Raw genomic sequence first — 15,757 nt, 5'->3', positions numbered from 1 at the left:
ATGTATTCCTTTACCTGCAATCACATTGAACTGCAGTTAAATAAGCACAGTAGCCTTATGTATTCCTTTACCTGCAATCACATTGAACTGCAGTTAAATAAGCACAGTAGCTTTTGTATTCCTTTACCTGCAATCACATTGAACTTGAAATAAGCACAGTAGCTTTTGCATTCCTTTACCTGCAATCACAAGAACTGCACTTAAATAAGCACAGTAGCTTACCTGCAATCACATTGAACTGGCAGTTAAATAGCTTTGCATTCCTTTACCTGCAATCACATTGAACTGCAGTTAAATAAGCACAGTATGCTTTACCTGTCACATTGAACTGCAGTTAAATAAGCACCTTTTACCCGCAATCACATTGAACTGCAGTTAAATCACATTGAACTGCATTGAACTGCAGTTAAATAAGCACAGTAGCTTTTGCATTCCTTTACCTGCAATCACATTGAACTGCAGTTAAATAAGCACAGTAGCTTTTGTATTCCTTTACCTGCAATCACATTGAACTGCAGTTAAATAAGCACAGTAGCTTTTGCATTCCTTTACCTGCAATCACATTGAACTGCAGTTAAATAAGCACAGTAGCTTATGTATTCCTTTACCTGCAATCACATTGAACTGCAGTTAAATAAGCACAGTAGCTTTTGCATTCCTTTACCTGCAATCACATTGAACTGCAGTTAAATAAGCACAGTAGCTTTTGTATTCCTTTATCCTGGAGATAGTGACTTGCCTATGGCTTCAGACTGATTGCCCTCGAGTCTTTCAGAAGAGGGTGAAACAATCTAATGGTAAAATAACGCTTTGCAATACGCCCCCCTCAAATACAAATCTGTATTAAACTTTCTTTGCATGCCAATTAACGCTTCAAATCGATGTTGATCAAAGCTATTTTTCCTTAACAAAACTGTTCATTCTTAATCGTATTATACAGAATATTTTAATATCTGTTTGCACATTTATATCTCTCGCTGTAACAGTGAGTGAGTGAGTTTAGTTTTACTTCGCACTCAGCAATATTCCAGCTATATGGCGGCGGTCTGTAAATAACCGAGTCTGGACCAGACAATCCAGTGATCAACAGCATGAGCATCGATCTGCGCAATTGGGAACCGATGACATGTGTCCACCAAGTCAGCGAGTCTGACCACCCGATCCCGTTAGTCGCCGCTTACGAAAAGCATGGGTTACTGAAAATCAATATTCTAACCCGGACATTCACGGGTCCTAGAAACAAGAAAAACATTTCCACAAACACAATGTAGCCCGCAAATGTTTATGGATGCACTCGTGCAGAATCAGAATTCGTAAAAATTGTAAATCCCGCCAAGCAGATAATACTGACAAAACACTGCATTCTGACTGACGATCACGACAGAAGCTCGGTAGTTCCAGTTAAAGTGGCTTTTATTGTGAACACGAATGAATGCTATTTCTGATAAATACATTTACCAAATTTACCAAATCGAATCGAGAGAAATACTATAGTCTGTTTGCAGTGAAAACGTACCGATGAATTTCACTTTAAACAAAAAAGTAAATCAAATAAAGTGAAATTAAGATTGCGAATCCTCATAATTTTACCTTGCCAATTGAACATTTAAATCTCAGAATTTTATTCAACTTAGGATAAAAGTTGTTTAACAAACGATCATTGTTTCAAATCGCTATTATTGGTATGTATTACCAGGGGGTACACGCAGTAGTTGGTACAGTGAAACAAATGCACGTGCGGTACGTGATGAGCGTTAACTAAGACTACCGTAGAAACCAACCCTTCTTGTTCTCGGGGCTTCATTTAATGTGCATACCCCCTTGTAATACAAACCAATTACATCGATTTGAAACATGATCGTTTGTTAAACAACTTTTATCCTAAGTTAAATAAAATTCTGAGATTTTTATGTTAAAGTGGCAAGGTAAAGATATGAGGATTCGCAATCATAATTTTTCTTTATTTGATTTACTTTTCTGTTTAACGTGAAATTCATCGGTACGTTTTCACTGCAAACAGACTATAGTATGTTACAACCCCCTTGACCACCGTCATCTAATGAACGTATTCATAATTTATGTTCAAAAAGCCATTAAACACCAGTGACTTTATCTTAATATGTCTCAAAGAGGAACCGCCTTGACCAGCACAATTCCTGTTGGGTTGACAGTCACATTGAACTGACCACTCGGCTTGAACATTCCCATACTGACGTCATCAAACACGTCAGTAACGTTATAGCCGTTCTGATTGGTCAGTGTGATATCCGCCAGGGTCAGGGACATGCGCGTTGGCGTGCCAGCAGAGTTCGGGTTGAAGAAAGCTACTGCATAACTTCCGGGTTTCACCAAAGGCTTCAGCCAGACCTGCACGTTTTGAATCTGCAATTGAAAACAACAGACATGAACATTCTTGTAAGTCTTCGCGTAGACAGACACACCCAATAGCACAAGAAGAGAACATCAATAGAGGCACACACATATGCACACAGACAGACACAGACACTCGTAGTGACAGATGATGCATATGAGACATTGTTTTCCCTGTGAAAACGATGTTTGAGATTAAAGGAATAAGCTTAGTGGTTAAAGCGTTCGCTCGTTCGCTTCGATACCTCGGTATGTTGAGGATATTTTTCTGGTGCCCCCTGTAATTGTAAAACCTCACTCATCCATTCATGGATATAGCCTGAATAAAAAACGTTACGCGTCACTGGAGCTCAGTGTTTTTGCCGATATTAATATTTATACTTGTATGTTTGTATTAAACTCTTTAAAAAAAGAAACGCACATGCCAAAAATAAGGAAATGTATTAAACGTATTTAAGTGTACATAAGTCGATTAAGTTGGATAAATGCTCGATTTGGTTCAGATCAGACGTTTTGGAAGGACATTGACGTTTGCATTGGCGAGATAGGCACCTGTTACACGACCTGTGCGGGATCGAGCGTTGTCGTGCTGAAACACCTCCTTCTGGCGGTTAGAAAGTGGTGAGGTCGCAGGATTTGGTCGATGTAGCGATTTGGTGTAAGATTGACTTGAAACACCTCTAGCTCTGATCTCCCCACACCATTACGCGCTCTTCACCAAATCTGCCCACCTGTCGAACGCAGTTCGACGCAAAACGTTCGTGTCGATGTCGATATATAGACGTTGTCTCTCATCCCGTCGTTGGAGGAGGAAACGCAATTCATCGTGAAACCAAAGACGCCAGTTCGCCAGTTCCATACCTGTACCCTCTTGCACCTTTGGATACATCGTTGTCGGTGGAGTTGCGTCAGGACAGGTCCAACTTTTGGTCGATATGCTCGAATTCCCACTTCTCTCAGACGATTTTTAATTATTGGTCCAAAATTCTTCGAAGACCAGGCACCTGACCTCGCAGTGTCCGTGGCTGTAGCAAATCGGTGACTAAGGTGGAACACCCGGATGAATCGGTCCTGAGCAGGAGTGGTCACTCTTAGTCTTCCACTTCTAGGACGATCTTGGATCGAAATGAAGCGAGTATATCGATACCATAATCGAGGTATGGTGCTGTGGTGGACGTTGAAGTGTCTTGCAACGGTAGACTGGGACTTCCCTGCCTCCAAACGTCCAAAGGCGATATTTCGGTCAGTAGCATTACGCCTTGGCATTTTATTATCTTCGTAAATGTTGTAATGAAATTATGAATTTGGTTTGGCCTTTATAGTCGATGTCTCTCCACATGTTTCCCTCGATGTCTCTCCACATGTGGAAAACGTTTTCTGCATGCACTTTTCATGTATCGTTTTAATGTTTATGACAAACGTTTACAAACGCATTTTGGGATGCGTTTGCGCGCAATACACAACAACCACGACATGATTAACGGGATTCAAACATAGGAATTGTCTTAATGACGACTGCTGTCAATATATATCGAAATGAACTGCTGAAAACGTCATGGTGTTTTTTGTTTTTGTTATAATTTTGATTAGTGAAAACTAATATATACATTATTAGTATACTATAGTATATTATTATGTTAAAAATACAGTATACCCTGGTTATAATGCCACATTTGTCCAGGAGAAAACGTGGCATTATATCCAGGATGGCATTATAATCAGGTAGGACAGTAAGAGGCCCTATGCAATCAACAAGGTGATTGAGTTGATGTCTCCTGTAATGAATCTTGAATGACTGGATAATCCCAGCGTCTAAGGGCTGCAGGTGACTTTATGTTGTAGGTGGCAGGAAGTGTATTGTCACATATGTCATCCTATCTCGGATGACAAAACTACTTAAAGCATTAATGTGTTTGGTCAATTTATTTGAGTTATGTCAACTAACCAAGTAAGGTATTATACTACCTGCAGCCAGTGTAATTGGCATTATAACCAGGGAAAAATGACTTTTTGTTCCAAAATCTTTGGCAAATGGCATTATATCCAGTATGGCATTATAACCAGTGTATAATATAGTCAGGAAATCCGTTCTGGCAAAAACATGGCATTATATCCAGGGTGGAATTATAACCAGGGTGCACTGTAATATAAATTATAAATATATATTGACTACATCACTTGCTGAAAGTAGTCAATACCTGGTGTTTCATATTTAAATAAATCCATTTGACGGAATATGCAAATTCTTTTCAAATTATTGTTCCAAATTCATAATGAATTCGTCATTGGTGTTGACGTTAGGGGCGACTATTTTTTCTAAGGAAAGAGTCGTGTCCATTTTGTTGGTTTTCAAAATAATCTCACCTCTTTTATCATATTGGCCCCCTTTACAAGTGGGTCCTGGTTGATGGCAATGACGCCCCTGTTTTGTAGAATGGCCTTGGCCTGTGGTCTGATAGTCCTCAGATCAGCGGAGATGTAGAGTGGGGCGGCAAACATCGCCCACATCCCGAACTGAGCCCTCTCCTGGTCATAACTCAGACTGAAGTCCCCGATGATAAGCTAAACACCAAATAGAAGCCTCAGTCTCTATTCATGGCATTATGTGTAATATTTCGAGGGAATAAATCTCATTTAGATAGAATTATATAATTTATACAGAACAGCAACAGAAAGCTTAATCTTCTTTGAAATTTCTCAAATTGACTAGAAATCCTCAATTTGAGATGAATGAAGTGATGTCACGCTGTATGGTGTTCATTCCACACATTCTCAGTTCCACTCTGAGATATCGTAAATAAAGTCAGATGGCAAACATTGTTTCCATATTAACATCTGAAGGCCTATGTTTGAAGTCAACGATTCCAGTATTGCCGCCTGTGCAAAGAGGAATGGCACGAGGGCAGTTGACGGCTGGTTACCCTTCAACTGCTCGAGGGGGCGGTGGGGTAGACTAGTGGTTAAAGCGTTGGCTCGTCACGCCGAAGACCCGGGTTCGATTCCCCACATGGGCACAATGTGTGAAGCCCATTTCTGGTGTACCCCGCCGTGATATTGCTGGAATATTGCTAAAAGCGGCGTAAAACCATACTCACTCACTCAACTGCTCGAGGCTGACCGTTGGGATGTCATTTCTCTTTAACCATGACTTTCCCAATGAGCCCCGAATATCACTCAACCAACCTCGCTATTTCGAAACAAAACTTTAAAAACAAATATAGCACCAATAACTTCACAGACACTTTCAGAAAGTAGGAGAGTGAGTTGTATTTTGCGCCGCTTTTAGCACTATTCAAGCAATATCACGGCGGGAGACACCAGAAGTGGGATTACACATTGTACCCAAGTAGAGAATCGAACCCGGGTCTTCGGCGTGAAGAGCGAACTCTTTAACCACTAGGCTACCCCACCGCCCCTGAACAGAAAGACACGAAAGAGGCAAAATAGAGAGAGAGGAAAGTAATGGAGAGACGGTCACTGATAATGACTGAATCACTCGTTTTGTGTGTGTATATATTCACCTGATCAGGGTCGTTGATGGACCCTGGACCTGATACTGAGATGAAGTCCCCGACATTTTGGGCATAAGCCTGGATGATGCCAAGGACTGACGGCCAGTTGTCCTGGACGTCCTTCAGAGTCCTCCAGCTGTTGCAGTACTCGCTGTTGTTGATGTAGTGGGAGTGCTAGAAACACGTAGGTGCAATGAGGGTTGGCGGGGTAAGACTCGAAGCATTTACAAAATTCCATCGTGACAAACGTGTGAAACAGACAATGAAATCAAATGTGCAAATATTACTCTGGCAGTGATACAGACACACATACAGACTCATACATACACACATGCAAGAGCATTCGAGACCAACTCGTGTTATTCCGGGACAAGCCGAATAGCGACTCGTGCCCCTCTGGAAGGATTTCATATTGGCGTAGGAACATCAGAACTACTTCAAACAGGAACAATAACTCTATTCTTGTTTGATACCAATGGTACGTAATACCACCGAAGCACTCATACATTGTATTGCTGATTTTGCTTATTGATTTTAAAGAATTAAACCTCCTTGAAACAACTAAAAGGTGAAAAATATATTTGTTAACGACATATTCTGACGTAATTATTATCAGCTGTTCGCCTTATATTTCCAATTAAGTTAAATTTCTAAATAGGGTTTAATAATCACAGATGGACCCATGAGAGCCGTTATGTCAACAAACGCACGTGCGTGAATCTCTCACCGTCAATCGCATGATTCTTATTAAAAACCTCATAATAGGCAGCAAAATCCTATTAGCTATGTTCTTTGTACTTTCAATATGACGAGATATATTTTTCATGATTTTTTAAACAATGACATAATGACATTAACGATTTAAGTACTCGGGATTATTTTTATCAAAGCACTGCACTCATTACGCGCGTTCTGATTGGTTTGTCGTATTTTCGCACATAACAAGCATCGATAGGGGGACGAGTCTTCTTGGAGGTTACGGAAAGGAGCGAGTGGTGACGAATGATACAAAAGGACGGGCAGACACACAGACAGACAGGCAGACAGACACCCACACACATACTGGCCAAGTGGCATACACACAGGCAGATAGATGGACCACACAGGCAGCTAGACCACCCAGACAGATAGAGAGACCTCACAGACAGGCTGATTCACCCTGTAAAAATATTTCCCTAATCAATGAATAGCGTTCTCTGTAGGATAAAGCCAACGGATATTTTCGGTTTCCGCTGGGGTCATAGACGGATATCTATGTAAATTAGAGAGGTCATGTGCAAATTTAAGGGACTACTTTCACATTGTAAACAAACATGGCGTAGCGTGTCGGCGATGGTGTCCAGATTGACGGCTGTGGTTACGGTACTGCCAGTGCTTTGATTCAAGAAAAGTCATGTCTGGTTACGATAGATGGCGTGGATCACGAAGCGAAGATAGAAATTCATAGGCTTACAAAGATACCAACACCAGTACTCCGACCGACTGGCAGTGTTAGCAGGGATAATCTACAACGTCTTATAGTCGCCCTGGTGTTAGCGAGCAGGCGGTACAGGAATCCAGGTGCAGAATGTCCCGCGAACAGTAATGTGAATTTGTTGTTCAAAAGGTAAATGAAAGTTTCTGATGTTCCACACAAGTTTGTTGTTATTTTTCAAACGTAAGCTAAGATTTGTTGGCAAGAATACCTGCTTTAACATAAAAACGTACTGGGAACTAGATGACCCAACGCAGTCAATTGAGTGATCAGAAGAAAATTGTCACCGAGCTTGTGACTCAACGTATTACTACGCGCACATTTGTGACGTCATAGATATCTGTGCACATTCCATGAAGTTCGTTTCATGATTTGTGGCAATTGAAATCGCTTTTTTTATTATAAATTAGAATTACATTGTATGATAAATAGGTTATCACGCTCGTCAAGGCTCGCTAAATACAATGTTTATTCCCAATGCAGGATATTAACCATCCCAAAACACATTCGCGTGATAACCTGTATTTATCTCCTGTCGCGGTAATGCGGTCATCAATTTAGCCATTAACAAACATGTTATTTGGGGAGGTTTTGCTGACCAGTTAGAAACGAGTAATTTTCCAAATTCATGGTAGGACTTAGACATATACATACCTTGGTCAGGTCTGCACTAAACCATTCACACGTAAAGAGGATAGGTCTGCCAGTCGCGTTCAGGCTTTGACTCATTAAGGGGAAATCTGAAACACAAAAATGCACCACTACCAGTTCCTGATCACTCGATGTCTCCTAATGTCCTGACTGCAAACTCCACGTGGTGATATACAATGTGGGTTTTTTGTTATGCTGGGCGATATGCTGAATACTAAAATCATACTGGATTTTTACTAGAACAGTATTCATTAGGTTGTACTTGGATGCATAAACAAAGTTCAGGTGAAACTGTTGCTTGATATCTCACGTATTGCCGAGCGGTTTACATCTGTGTTACAGCCATCAAACTTGAGCAAGTCTAGTTCCCATCTTGCAAACGTCTTGGCGTCCTGTTTCGTGTAGTCTTGGCTGCCAGGGTACCCTGCGCATGTCTTGGTACCGACGTCTCCATAGATACCCAGTTTTAGCCCACGTGAATGTACCTGTGAAAAGTAACATGACAGATCCAATACATATTGCCATTATACGGCATTATATGGTCACGGTACAAAACGGTAAGAATGTGTCGGTTTCCTAGTTTCAGTCCACGGGAATGGACCTTTGAAGTGCAGCATAAAAGATCTCGTTTACATTTAATTTACCATTAAACAGCCATACAGAGGGTTGGAAACAATGTTGGAAACTAGTACACAAAGGATGTCAAGCATATACTCAATCGATCAATAATGCACATATGTTATAGAGATATTAAGGTATCTTTGAGAACTGAAGTTGAGCATCTGTGGAACCATTATGGAAGCATTTTGGAATTTTTCTTACGTGTTAAGATATTCGGTAAAAAAAAACACATTGTGACCGCTATGGGTGAAACGGTACGCTTCTACCACAGTACGGTGCGCAATATGGTACAAGGCCTTCGGTTCGGTCCTTTTGGGTTGGATATATGAGAACTTACTTCCCGGAAAATAGCGACCGTCTGGCAAAGAAATGCATAGATTTTTACAACATGATTCCATTTCTAGACATTTTAAAAAATATTTTAAAAGGTTACTACAACGACGGTACGAAAACCGAACATATCGAACTTTAGGATTGCATTACGGTATACCGAACCGAAGGCAAAATACTGCGGTTCTACTAATACACCATGTATCTTTGGATAGAACAGTAGAAGCCGCAGTTTGCTGTAGAGGGTTGCGTTTAACCTATAATCGTGAATTCAAATTCCATATTCAAGATTTGGTTGATTATGGTTCTAAATTCCGGACAAACAAAAGTATGCACATATGGTATACTCAACTAGATGGTGATTCAACTGAAACAAATAAGACAGTATGTTTTTAGTCTTGTTAGCCTTGTAACGATTGTAAAATAAATTCAATTTGTCAAACGTGTAACCCTTTATCATTTCAGGCAGCGTTCCCGCACGTCGTTGACACGCCATGGTATCACTCACTCACTCACTCACTCACTCACTCACTCACTAATATGTGCAACAAAAGGAAAGACTATTGACACCAAAGTCAGAGCACGGGATTCATCTAAACTCTTACATATCGAGAGAGACCGAGGATTCCGTTGGGGAACCTCTCTGGGTCTGCCACGAGGTTGCCGTCAGCGTCTCGCGATTTGGAGGGCCAGCAGTCGTCGATGCCGATGTATTCGTAGCCGAGCTCGCGGTAGCCCTCTTCCGCTATAATGTCTGCCATCGTCATGAACAACTTCTCGCTGGAATGTAATATGTTGATGTAAATAATAGTTTGAAATGACGAGCGCGACCTACATCATTCGAACTGTAGTTTTAACTACTGTAAGAGTTTACTATTTGGTATCTCTGATGAACAATTACAGCGCCTCCAGAAAATACAGAACCATGCTGCTGCGAGAGGACTGAATTTAAACCGCCCTCCCTTGTCTATCAGTCGATTAATGACACTGGACCAGCATACCTCCAGGACTTGATAACACTGTACAAACCGGAAAGGTCTCTTCGCTCCACTGATCAACTCTTGCTATTTGTCCCCGTGTACCAACTCAAAACCTTTGGTGCAAATTCATATTCTCATGCTGCTGCCAACCTCTGGAACTCTCTTCCATCGGATCTTAAAACCTCCCCGTCACTGCAAGTCTTTAGTCCAAGCTCAAAACTCACATCTTCAAGAAATATCTATATCTATCTATACACCAATTTTCCTGTACATAGAACCTGTATATGTGTTACGCGCTTATAGCATGTCCCTGAGTGATGTGGACGAGGCGCTATATAATATAATAGTACATTTGTAAAGCGCTTAATATCCACCTTACAGATGCCCAGTAGCGCTAATACAGCGATAAAAGTAATCTTATTATTATTACTATTATTATTACATGAACATCATGGTAACACATGGCCTTGGTGTTAGACCTCGGACTACTCCCCTCACTGCTATCGCGAGCTTCTCCTGTCCCATATCTACTATAATAATAATTACAGTGTATTTCTATGGCGCTATTTCCAAACATAAGGATGCTCAAAGCGCACAATCTGATTATTATTACCCTGCATAACCCAAGCTGACAGTGAGGCGACTAAAGGTTAATAGTCACATGACTTACCCCACCGGGTACCCATTTTCTGCTGGGTGAACAGAGGCAATTTTGAACAAACTCACTTGCCCAAGGTGAGACCACATATATCACATGTGCTTCATTTTGGGGCAGGACTGAAGTCCTAGAAACTCTCAGGAGTCAAGCTGCCAAACACGGTCACCCATCCAAGTACTCTCCGCGCCCACCACACACCACAATCTACTCCTGAAGATAAGTTGGTACCCTTACATCTGTCCCCCTGTAGACAGGATCAACCACACGATTCCGAAGTTAGAGACACTTTGACCGGAAGCTCAAAAATGTATTCTTGGTGATTTTAATAGTTGTACTCTAAAGAGGACCATTCCCGTGATGAACCATACGTCATCTCTCCCACCCGTAAACAATGCCAGTCGACTATGGAAACAATAGTATTTGTTTCTTTCTTGTTTAACGCTATATGGCCCCGGATCTAGAGCATCAACCTACGCGTTTTGATACGATAACATGTGTCAACCAAATAAACGATCCTGGCCACCTCAGTGCCGTTTCGCAAAGCGATCTTACCGCTAAGGTGACCGTAACTCCCATACCTTTACATAGACTTAAGGTAATCTTAGCCCTAAGGTGACCATAACTCCCATACCTTTACATAGACTTAAGGTGTCTAAGCGCTAAGGTGACCGTAACTCCCATACCTTAACTTAGACTTAAGGTGTCTAAGCGCTAAGGTGACCGTAACCCCCATACCTTTACATAGACTTAAGGTGTCTTAGCGCTAAGGTGACCGTAATTCCCATACCTTAACATAGACTTAAGGTGTCTTAGCGCTAAGGTTGTTTTGAACAACGGCACACTGATCCCTTTAGTCGCCTCTTACGACAAGCGTGTTGTTGTACTGGTTGATATCACGACTTGTTGTATCAGTCGATAACACCTTGTTTTCGATTGGTTGATGAGACCATAGCATATTTTAGTGCTAATAAAATTATCTTTTTGCACCGGGCGATAACGCGACCTATGCAGTAGATAATAACACGGCCCAGTTAGTTGACGAGTTAATAACACCACGGACTAGGTCAATGGTTTATGAGATGACGTTATAGTTGATAACTTGATGATATCTAGCTGTTGACAACACGGCCTATAGTTAGCCTTGACATGGAACCTGAGCAATGCTTTGCTTGTTTGTTTTACGCCGCACTCGGCAATATTCCAGCTATATTGCGACGGTCTGAAAATAGCTGTGTCTGGACCAGACAACCCAGTGATCAACAGCATGAGCATCGATTTACACTATTGCGATACGATGACATGAGTCAACCAGGTCAGTGAGTCTGACCACCCGATCCCGTTAGTCGCCTCTCACGAAAATCATGGGTTGCTGAACACCAATCCTAACTAGTAATGTCATGCAAAAGCGGCCAAATATAATATGGCGATAAAAATCATGTCATTGCTTAAGATCGATCACTATTTTTACTGTATACTACACCAAATCAGAATCAGTATTTTAACGCACACTTTTCATCCCGAACCTTCAGTGCAGACTGAATCATCTGATAGCTGTGATTGGGTGATTTTGTGTAAGTTTTTTGTGTTTTTAAATATACATCGAACCAGTAATTAAAGCTGATCATGGTTTTTCTATATTCAGTGCTGTCTTGTTGATGACTTATACTGAATGTAACCACATTATCTTCAAGCAGTTGACATTTTGTGCGGAACTGGGGTCGGTCTGTTTAGCTTCCTGTACTTGGAAAAGGATGAGGTGTTCATGTTTTATATTTTTATTGCTTCTTTAAGGTCAGACTATGCACACGTGTACATGTAATAGCTGTTGATATCTTAGTTATTTTAAAAAAATATATAACGTTAGTATAGAAGTCAATGAGATAATATTTTTTTATTTTTTTAAATAAATATTATGGGGAAATTTGTTTTTCAAAAAAAAAAAAAATGAGATAATATTTGAGTTTGTGTAACCTATATGTATGCATGGAGGAAGACACATGGAGATACCAACGTTGCTAACTATCCGTCTTTTAGCCCAGGTAAGAATCAAACCTGATCATCGAGATTGTCAAACACAGACATGTCTGTAGAGCCACAGCTGCCCATTGGTGAACATTAAGTAAGTAATGCTCACTTTGTCGGAAAGCCAGAAAGATTAAAGCGTATACATGATAGTCGGTGACCTTTGATGGTACAATTAATATGATACTGACAAACAACTATTTTACAGATAACTTCTCAGAGAAGCTTTCATCACTCCATCAGCGTCTCACGGAAATGTAGGAACCAGAATGCTTTCAGATATAACAAACGTTCGCTTCCCAGAGTGAAGGATGCAACCACACTACTACAGTTAAATACACCATGCAAAACAAGTATTATATTTCGCCGTCACCCTAAAAGAAAATGTATTATTTTCGTTTGAGGTATTTTCTAACTTGTAATATTGGCATTCTGATTTATGTTCCATGTCATTTAAGCTCATGTCATATGAATAGGTATCCTCTCAATGTAAACCCCACTATTAACATTTTCCCCGGAAAAAGTCTTCTTTAAGGTGTCAAAAACATTTCAAAAGTCCATTGTGACAGTCCGATTTCATAGTGAGTACTGTCTATGAATCGCTTTCTAAACAATGAGAAGGGAAAAGACGACCATTAGTGGTGCATTTGTGCTCAATCCCTTAGTCTTTCGGTCAATAAATGAAACCCAGGGACATATGGTAAATACCATACTTGTCTTTCAGTGGCATTTAGAAGTTGTACATTGATGTCCAAGATATTTGTATGGATTAAAATTAAATGGATTAATTAAATGAAATTAAAAGAAGTTTAATCCATAAAAATATCTTGAATACCATACTTGTTTAACAAATATATAGCATATGTTCCTGGGATTCATTCAATTTAACCTGACTTTGCATGTGTTTGTGATATGTGCTGTGAAGCAGTTAAACATTTCATGAACACTTGTTTTGGTCATTGTTTGTTTTAAACATATTTTATTCATAAATTTGAATGACAAAATTGCGAGTAAGAAAATACCTCAATCGAAAATATTAGAGTTTCCTTTAGGCCGACAACGGTGAACCTCTTTAAAAATATAATGCTTTTATGGTGTATTTAATATTGGGATTGCATCTAACATAATTTATACGTTAAAACATTGAAGTTTTATGTTTAAAGATTTTCTCAGTAACCACAAGGTCACTACCCAGTTACAGCACGTACCTGATGCAGTTATCCGGGTCATTGACACAGTCCGTATTACACCGGAACCTCTCCCAGTCCAGGAAACCCATGGGCGGGGTGAGGGCGAGGCCGTTGTTCAAAGCCCGGGACACCCCAAGGACACTCAACACCACCAGTAGACCAAGGCCAGCCATCTTTATGTAACGTTATCGCATGTGCAGCTTCCAACAGCACTTCGTTATCTCCCTCACCATGAGGTCAGGTGAGGTGAAATTGGGTTTAACGTCGCTCATATGACGACGTGCATGCGTGTGTATGTGTAGGTGCGGCTGCTTGTACTAGCCCAGACTGAAGCTGGTTTTATAGTGCTAGCCCACTGAGATACCATGCCGTAGTGAAGCATGAATACCCCACTCAGACACATTATACTGACTCCGAGCCGACCAGTCCTTGATGTACCCATTAATGCCGAGCGCCAGGCAGGGACCAACAAGTACCAAAATTTAACGTCTTTTGGTATGACGCGGTGTGGGATCGAACCCGCAACCTTCCACTCTCCGGGCGGAAGCTCCAATCCCTACGCCACGGAGGCGGGCCCTTCACATGAGCACGCAGGTAACACTATGGAGATATGCACGATGATACCTATCTATATCAGAGCCTGATTATAAAATGTTGCTTATGCAGCTTAAACTCGCTTCTACAACACGGCTGTAGTCCTGGTAGCATTGGTTTGGCTTCAACGTCAATGTTACGAAGTGATTTTGCCATAGCCTCACCCTGTCAATGTAACCTTGCCATAGCCATACCCTGTCAATGTAATCTTGCCATAGCCTCACTCTGTCAATGTAATCTTGCCATAGCCTCACCCTGTCAATGTAACCTTGCCATAGCCTCACCCTGTCAATGTAACCTTGCCATAGCCTCACCCTGTCAATGTAACCTTGCCATAGCCATACCCTGTCAATGTAATCTTGCCATAGCCTCACCCTGTCAATGTAACCTTGCCATAGCCTCACCCTGTCAATGTAACCTTGCCATAGCCTCACCCTGTCAATGTAACCTTGCCATAGCCTTACCCTGTCAATGTAACCTTGCCATAGCCTCACCCTGTCAATGTAACCTTGCCATAGCCATACCCTGTCAATGTCATCTTGTCATAGCCTCACTCTGTCAATGTAACCTTGTCACAGCCTCACTCTGTCAATGTAACCTTGTCATAGCCTCACTCTGTAAATGTAACCTTGTCATAGCCTCACACTGTCACTGTAACCTTGTCACAGCCTCATTCTCTAAACGTAGCCTTGTCACATCCTCACTCTCTAAATGTAACCTTGTCACATCCTCACTCTGTAAACGTGACCTTGTCACCCTCCTCACTCTGTAAACGTAACCTTGTCACAGGCTCACTCTGTCAATGTAACCTTGTCATAGCCTCACACTGTCCCTGTAACCTTGTCACATCCTCACTCTGTAAACGTGACCTTGTCACCCTTCTCACTCTGTAAACGTAACCTTGTCACAGGCTCACTCTGTCAATGTAACCTTGTCATAGCCTCACACTGTCAATGTAACCTTGTCACATCCTCGATCTGTAAACGTAACCTTGTCACAGGCTCACTCTGTCAATGTAACCTTGTCATAGCCTCACACTGTCACTGTCACTGTAGCCTTGTCATAGCCTCACTCTGTCACTGTAAGCTTGTCATAGCCTCACCTGTCACTGTAAGCTTGTCATAGCCTCACTCTGTCACTGTAAGCTTGTCATAGCCTCACTCTGTCAATGTAACCTTGTCATAGCCTCACTCTGTCACTGTAAGCTTGTCATAGCCTCACACTGTCGATGTAACCATGTCATAGCCTCACTCTGTCACTGTAACCTTGTCATAGCCTCACTCTGTCACTGTAAGCTTGTCATAGCCTCACTCTGTCACTGTAAGCTTGTCATAGCCTCACTCTGTCAATGTAAC

The 15,757-nt window shown here is 41.3% G+C and overlaps 1 protein-coding gene across 1 annotated transcript; it reads right to left on the bottom strand.

The window, feature by feature from the left end:
• Nucleotides 1-1,877: 1,877 nt before the first annotated feature.
• Nucleotides 1,878-14,022, bottom strand: LOC124256450 (alpha-N-acetylgalactosaminidase-like). The gene is made up of 7 exons (XM_046690443.1): nt 13,827-14,022; nt 9,564-9,738; nt 8,318-8,492; nt 8,011-8,096; nt 5,892-6,056; nt 4,735-4,932; nt 1,878-2,382 (listed from the first exon to the last, which is right to left on the bottom strand). The coding sequence occupies exons 1-7, from the start codon at nt 13,979-13,981 to the stop codon at nt 2,125-2,127; spliced, it is 1,212 nt and encodes a 403-aa protein (XP_046546399.1). The 5' UTR covers nt 13,982-14,022; the 3' UTR covers nt 1,878-2,124.
• Nucleotides 14,023-15,757: the final 1,735 nt, after the last annotated feature.

This window comes from Haliotis rubra, unplaced genomic scaffold (genome assembly GCF_003918875.1).
Source record: "Haliotis rubra isolate DU_JTF1 unplaced genomic scaffold, ASM391887v1 Scf628, whole genome shotgun sequence".
NCBI lineage: Eukaryota > Metazoa > Mollusca > Gastropoda > Lepetellida > Haliotidae > Haliotis > Haliotis rubra.
Note: the sequence above shows the minus strand (reverse complement) of the source record. Positions and strands in the feature narration are given on the sequence as shown.

Excerpts from the sequence above, each read along its gene's own strand:
- LOC124256450 (XM_046690443.1), bottom strand. The coding sequence starts at position 13,981 with ATGGCTGGCCTTGGTCTACTGGTGGTGTTGAGTGTCCTTGGGGTGTCC. Across the intron at positions 6,057-8,010 it reads TTAGTGCAGACCTGACCAAG|CACTCCCACTACATCAACAA; the intron begins GTATGTATATGT and ends ACGTGTTTCTAG. Across the intron at positions 2,383-4,734 it reads GGGCCAATATGATAAAAGAG|ATTCAAAACGTGCAGGTCTG; the intron begins GTGAGATTATTT and ends TTTCAATTGCAG.